The following is a 7,526-nucleotide window of genomic DNA, read 5'->3' as shown; positions in this document are numbered from 1 at the left end:
TAGCGTTAAGCTCTTTTTGATCAAATAAATATTTTAAGCTCTTATGGTCGTTGAACACTTCAAAGCTACAACCGTATAAGTAATGCCTCCAGATCTTAAGTGCAAATACTATAGCAGCGAGCTCGAAATCATGAGTGGGGTAATTCTTCTCATGAACTTTCAGTTGCCTCGAAGCAAAAGCCACAACTTGTTTATGCTGCATAAGCACACAACCCAAACCTTGATATGAAGCATCACAATAAACTTTATAAGGTTCTTCGGGTTGTGGTAGTACTAACACCGGTGATGTAGTCATTTTCTCCTTCGTTATTTGGAAACTCTTCTCACACTCCTCCGTCCATCCAAAAATTTGATTCTTTCGAGTGAGTTGTGTCAATGGGGCTACAATCTTGGTGAATCCTCCAATGAATCTTCTGTAATATCCTGCCAATCCCACAAAAATTCTAATTTCGGTGGCTGTTTTTGGTTGTTCCCAAGAAACTACGACTTCAACCTTGGAGGGGTCAACTGCAATACCTTCCTTTGAGATTACATGGCCTAAGAATTTCACCTCCTCCAACCAAAATTCACACTTCCCCAGGTTAGCGTACAACTGCTTCTCCTTTAACACTTGCAAGACTAGGCATAAATGCTCCTCATGTTCTTCTCTACTCCTGGAGTATATAAGGATGTCATCAATGAAAACCACCACGAACTTGTCTAAGAAAGGATGGAAGATACGATTCATATAGTCCATGAAAATCGCTGGTGCATTGGTCACTCCAAAAGGAATCACCAAATACTCATAATGCCCATAACGCATTCTGAATGCTGTCTTGGATATATCTTGTTCCTTCACTCGAATCTGGTGGTATCCGGACTTCAGATCAATCTTCGAGAATATCACAGCGCCTCTAAGTTGGTCCATCAAGTCATCAATGCGTGGTAAAGGGTATCTATTCTTGATAGTGACTTTATTAAGTTGTCGATAGTCAACACACAATCTCGACTTCCCATCCTTCTTCTCACCAATAATACAGGAGCTCCCCATGGTGAGACACTTGGTCGGATAAAATTCTTTGATAGCAGGTCTTCAAGTTGTCTTTTTAGTTCTAACATCTCAGATGGAGCCATTCTGTAGGGAGCAATATGAATAGGTGCAGTTCCTGAGATCACATCGATAGCAAATTCAACCTCACGTACTGGAGGTAACCCCGACACGTCTAATGGAAATACTTCTGGAAACTCTCTTACCACTCGTATCTCATTAATCGTTACTTCTGGCTTCATGCTGACAGAATTTAAGAACACATACTTCTGGATGCCTCCCTTCAAAGATATTTTCATTCGGTTTCTATTTAGAAATTGAGAAACATTGGGGTCTGGAAAGATTACAGACTTTCGAGCATAATCCAAAAGAACATGATGACTAGATAACCAGTCCATCCCAAGGATCACTCCCAGATGTTTTAGGGGAATACAAATCAAGTCGACTTTGAATTTCATGCCCAAGATAGTTAAGGGGCATTGTAAGCAAGCTTCATTAAGTATTACAGGTTCAGAAGATGGTATTGTGACCACCAAATCAAAAGGCAGTGAAGTAACAAGTAGTTGTACATAATTTGCACACTCCACAGAGATGAAAGAATGAGTAGCACTAGAATCAAATAATATTGGGAATAGTTTGTCTGCAATTTCACACTCACCCTGAATTAATCCTGAGGCATTCGAAGCTTCCTCTCCCCCAATGTGATAGGCACGTCCCTTAGTAGTAGGCCGGATAACATCATTGTTGTTGTTGGTAGATGGACCATGATCTCTCCTTGGTGCTCGGCAATCCCTAGCAAAATGTCCCGGTCGCTGGCAAAGATAACAGACTCTCGCTCTTTCTGGGCACTGAGTACTCACATGTCCCTCCTTATTGCAGTTGTAGCAGCGAATAATACTTGAATTTTGTGGCTTCTGACCTCCCTTGAACTGTGTTTGAGGTTGGCCTCTTCCACCCCGTTGAGGTCGGATGTATGGTTGTTGTTGTTTGCCCTTATTATTGCGGTCTTGATGTCCCTGTTTTAAAAAGGCTTAGTGATATAAAGTTTTAAACAAATTTAAAGAGAATTTCTCAGATTCTACCTGGTGTCTAGACGGTCCTCCAGCAACCCATTTATTCGGACGTCCTTGCTTCATCCATTCCACCTTCTTACATTTCTCCACTAGCACTTGGAACTGACAGATCTCCAAGGGCTCCACAGATTCCTTAATCTCATATCTGAGTCCTTGCTCAAACCTCTCACACGTATAGTTCTCATCCACATGGTCACGAAAATAGCGGAAATATTTGGCTAGTGAGTCAAATTTGTCAGCATACTCAGAGATAGTCATATTACCTTGGTACAGTCTAAGGAATTGAGCTTCTTTCTCAGATCTAGCACTTGATGGGAAATACTTGTCCAAAAATTTCTGTTTAAATGTTGCCCAATTCAGTGCTTCATTGTTACTCTCTATTAGCTGCTTCGCACCCCGCCACCAGGACTCAGCCTCTGCCCTAAGCAAAAAGGTTGCATATTCCACCTTCTTAGCATCTGTGCAATGCAACATTTCGAAAATTTTCTCAATTTCTTGTATCCAAAGATCAGCCTTGTCTGAGTCATGTTCCCCTTTGAATTTTGGTGGGTTTTGACGATTAAAATCTGTCAGTTCTCTCGCAGCAGCAACAACTTCTTCTCTCTGATCCCTTAGCGCCTCACGTTGAGCTCGGATTGCAGCTTGTTGGGCAGAAGTTTCCGCTTGTTGAATAGTAGTGGCAGATTGTTTTGCAATAGCAGTAGCCATTGCGTGAATTGCTTGAATGACGTCTGTCATGTCAGCAATTGGCTGAGTATTTTGTGGATCGGTAGAAGTTCTTCATCAACTCATTGTAACTTCCTACAATTACACTTGCATTAGAAGGATTTTTAAGATCTCATCCTAACACTTGGACTATAAGCAAGTGGTATCCAAAGAAATTTGCTACGCATAATTTTTCACACTTGTTAGTACATGACATAAGTAATTAAATCCATAAATAGTCACAATGTTTACATAAAATATTAGAAGACTAAATAACTCAGGCATCACAAAATTTTCATACTCATACGCCATACAAGATCGTCCCACCCAAAAATGTGTGTCCAAGGATTATTGCTCTGATACCAAATGTAACATCCCAGATTTTTTTTCCAAGATATTATTTATTGAGTGCTATTAAAGTGCAGCTATTTTTTTTTATATCTACATAAAGTAAAATAATTATAACGATAACTGAAATAAAATTTAGAGAATAATAGAATTAATAAAATTTAGAAATAGTTGGAAAATCTCTAATAGGATAAAATCAATATCAGTATTTCTAAACGAGTTCGGATGCTAGCAATAAGTGAAATAAAATGGCGTTCTTCTCTTATTAAATAAAATGCTAATTTTGCAAAACCATGTTTTCTTCCCCGCACGCGATTCAAGCAACACATTCAATCATGCCTTTCTCCTTGAGTACCTAAAATATTAATTGTAAGGGTCAAATTCCATATCCAAATTGAATCATACTCACCATAAGAAAATGTCATAAAATAATATAGAAAGACTCCACCAATTAAAATATCGTTATATATATATATATATATATATATATATATATATATATATATATATATATATATATATATATATATATATATATATATATATATATATATATATATATATTTTATAATCACTTATATTATATGAAATGCAATGTGACTAAAATACTATATGAAACACAAATGACCCGGATAAGTGAACCCATTCCAATGGGAAAAACTGCCACAAAGGCTCCTGCCACAAAGGCCCAAAAAGCGTTAAACTTGTCACAAAGGCCGAAAACATCACGCTGGCCACAAAGGCATAACACAATGACTTTTCTATACATTCTATATGATGAATGTCTCAATAATATATTAAAGTTATTTGTTAGAGATACAAGTCACTAGAAACTATCAATAACTAATTATTCACAAATATATACAGCTACTTCACAAATTCAATGTCGGAACTCAACAGTAATAATATATGTAAATATTAATATAGAAAAATGAATACAATAGTTAAATTATATTTAATTTAGACATAACTCTTATATATTTTCTGCACAATATTTATTCTATTTCTTTCACAGCTATCAACTTTGTATTTTAAACAATATCCTTATTATAATTACAAATTGTTTCATTGTTATCCTATTTCGGGTGCGGCAAGAAATAAGGAAACCGAAAGTGAGGGTTACATGTATATCATGGAAAGGAAAATATTGCCATAGCTAAAATTTATGATCATAATAGAAATGTTACAAACACCATCGGTAACAAATTTATAGATATTAATATCAATACATTTGTAACACCATCAGTCACCAATTTTTAGATATTAATAGCAATACATTTGTAACACCATCAGTAACCAATTTTTAGATATTAATAACAATACGTTTGTAACACCATCAGTAACAAATTTATACATATTAATAACAATGCATTAATATATATTAAAAAGATAATGAGATTAAACGTAATTATCAATAAAAGATACACATAGAAATCAAATCCAGAATTATTTCTAACTTGTTATTTTCCATTTAATTATATTTTAATAACTTTATATTTTTATTTTAATAGGTACAGATTTAAAAATATTTCACAACACAATCTTTATGTAGTATGAGTGTATGGGGAAAGCCCTTACCTTTGACGCTTTCTTTAGCAACACTGAATTTTGATATCCTACGATTGACTGATCGAGTGCTTAGTCTTTTTAAAAGGATAATAATTGTTTTCTTATTATTAGAAAGAGTATGAACTATAAAGAAAATAAATAGAATAAATGGAAGTATGGTACCTTTAAGGTTATAGTTTCTGTAGTATTGAAATGCATGAACATGTGGTAGTTAAGAGAAGATGACTGTTTTTTTGTGTGTATCTTTTTGTGAGGCGAAAAGATTGTAGACTAAAAATATGTTTACGTGTGAGCCTTAAATTAATATACTGTATTTTTATTAGGTTGGAAATTGAGAAAAAAAATAGGAACAAAAGTGACACTGATTGAAACAATAGTAGGGAAATTTTTTAGGAATAACCGTAAATTTTCAATGTAGGGAATATGGATTGATATTGAAATGCTAAAAACAAGCTAAATTTGTGGAACAAATCTTTATAATAGGAGAGGTAGCTTAACTCCATAATTTATGGCATGAATGGGTATAGGAGAAATTAAGGTTTATTCCACGTATGTTCATCTAGCCATACTTAAACTTAGTAATAATAATATTATCAACCTATATATTTTATTCTAGTTTAATTAACTCTGCTCACTCAACTTAATTATGTAATAACGACACATGTATTTATATTCTATAGAAAATATGTCCATTCAAACTTAAATTAAATGTTTCAACCACTTAAGTTTAAGATTATTTATTTTTTCTTAAATTATTATTATTATTATTATTATTATTATTTTATTTATTTATTTATCATAAAACTCACTAAAATAGCCAGAAAATAATTAGATTAGAAATATGGAGTTCTACTTAATTATTTAAATTAGAGAGTGTTACACTTTGCACAAAACTCCTCAAACTGCTTGGATGTGTATTCTCCACCTCCATCAGTTCAGAGTATCTTAATTTTCTTCTCACATTGATTTTCAATCGATATTTTGAATCTCTTGAATATTTCAAATACCTCATCCTTATGTATGATCATATACACCTAGAAATTCCTACTATGCTCATCAACAAAGGTGACAAAGTATCTATTTCCACCAATAGTGTATTCCTCAAGAGGACCATATACATCCGAGTGAACCATTTCTAATATGCAAGATGATCTAATGGGAAGATGAATTTTGAAGACATTTCTAAATTGCTTTCCCACAAATCATCCTTGACATAGTTTTGTAAGCATTGCAAGACTTGACATACCAATCACCATTTCTTGTGTATCAAGTTAATTTAGGGATATAAAGTTTAAATGGTCAAAGCTCAGATGCCACAACCAACTTTGTTTGCGATCCACCACTACTTGCAAACATTGAACTTCTGTGGAATTGATCATGGTCTTGAATGTACTATTCTTAGAGAGATGAGATCTCAAGATTAATTTGTTCTGGAATTAATCGGTTCAAAGGCTTTATTCCTCATGATTACTGAGAACTCATTCTCAATTAGGTGTCCAACACTTAAGATTATTTCTTGAACAATTCTTCTCTCAACAATCTTCAATTCACGAGCTTTCAAGGAACCGACTAGGTTTTCCAACTTCAAGGTTTCCATATTGCTTGCTTCTTGAATGAGAACGATGACATGATCAAAATGAGAAGTTAGAGTTCTCAATACCTTTTTTAAAGATCGTCTTGTTAGTCATAGTTTCACCACAACCCTTTATAAAATGAACAAAATTTCAGACCTTGGACATATAGTTTGCAATATTCAACCATCTACAGTAACTCATAATGCCATCTTAAAGCTTGTAGCTTGACACCTTTAACCTTCTCATCTCCTTCGTAATATTTGACAAGAATATCTCATGCTTCCTTCGCTGATTTAGCATGAGAGGCTTGATCAAAGTTTGCAACATCAACAACATCTTGGATGCAATACGACACCTTATCCTCTTTCTTCTTCGCATCTTTGTGAGTTGTCCGCTGAGCTTCGGTCGCACTTGTTGCAAGCTCTGGAGTACCATTGAGGATGACATCAAGAGTATTTTGAAATCAAAACAAGGACTTCATTTGTTTACCTTATCGATCCCAATTCTTACCATCAAGAACTGAAAGAGAATTGGTAATTCCATTGCCAACATTCATCATTGTAGCATATGCGAATCATAGTGTAATACCCCAAAGATTACCCTTCATTTTTTCACGAAAAAAAAAACGAAAAAAAAAGAAAAAAAACGAAAAAAAAAAACGAAAAAAAAATAATAATAATTTAATTAATTAATTAATTAATTAATTAATTAATTAAATAAATAAATAAAATAAATAAATAAAATATAACAAATTATTTTGGACTTGGGTCTCCCTCATTTGAGCCCATTACCCACGAAAATCAGTCTATAAATACTGAAGTTTCAGTAGAGGAAAACACACTTGGAGTTACACTGGGAGATTCACTGGAGAAAGAAGGAAGAGAAGCAAAACCCTGAGGAAAAGATAGTGAGAGAAAAGCCAACAGAGTTCAGAGCAACCTCCAAACCCTGAAAGGAACTCAACTTGTAAACCTCACGGGCGCAACTCAATCAAGCTCTCCAATCAGGTTTGCCCTATATCCATCATCTTTATGCCTTTTATTTGAATGCTCTAAATGTATGAGGTATTATGGGTGAATTTGATACCTTTTTGTGAGCCTTTTGTGAATTTTGATGGAATTATTCATGTGGTTACATTTTGATTTATGGGCAACTCTGGGTTACCCTATTTTGTTTATTCTAACCTGTCTTGTGTTTCCATGGCATGGTTTTCTCTTGATTTCATCCTAC

General features: G+C 34.2%; 1 protein-coding gene across 1 annotated transcript; it reads right to left on the bottom strand.

Moving 5' to 3' along the window:
* Positions 1-906: 906 nt before the first annotated feature.
* On the bottom strand, positions 907-2,808 carry LOC127122170 (uncharacterized). Its single transcript, XM_051052552.1, has 2 exons — positions 2,110-2,808; positions 907-2,043 (listed from the first exon to the last, which is right to left on the bottom strand). Exons 1-2 carry the CDS (start codon positions 2,806-2,808, stop codon positions 907-909), a joined length of 1,836 nt encoding a protein of 611 aa, XP_050908509.1.
* Positions 2,809-7,526: the final 4,718 nt, after the last annotated feature.

Source organism: Lathyrus oleraceus, chromosome 2 (assembly GCF_024323335.1).
Source record: "Lathyrus oleraceus cultivar Zhongwan6 chromosome 2, CAAS_Psat_ZW6_1.0, whole genome shotgun sequence".
NCBI lineage: Eukaryota > Viridiplantae > Streptophyta > Magnoliopsida > Fabales > Fabaceae > Lathyrus > Lathyrus oleraceus.
The sequence above is the reverse complement of the archived record's forward strand: the minus strand, read 5'-3'. Positions and strand labels throughout refer to the sequence as shown.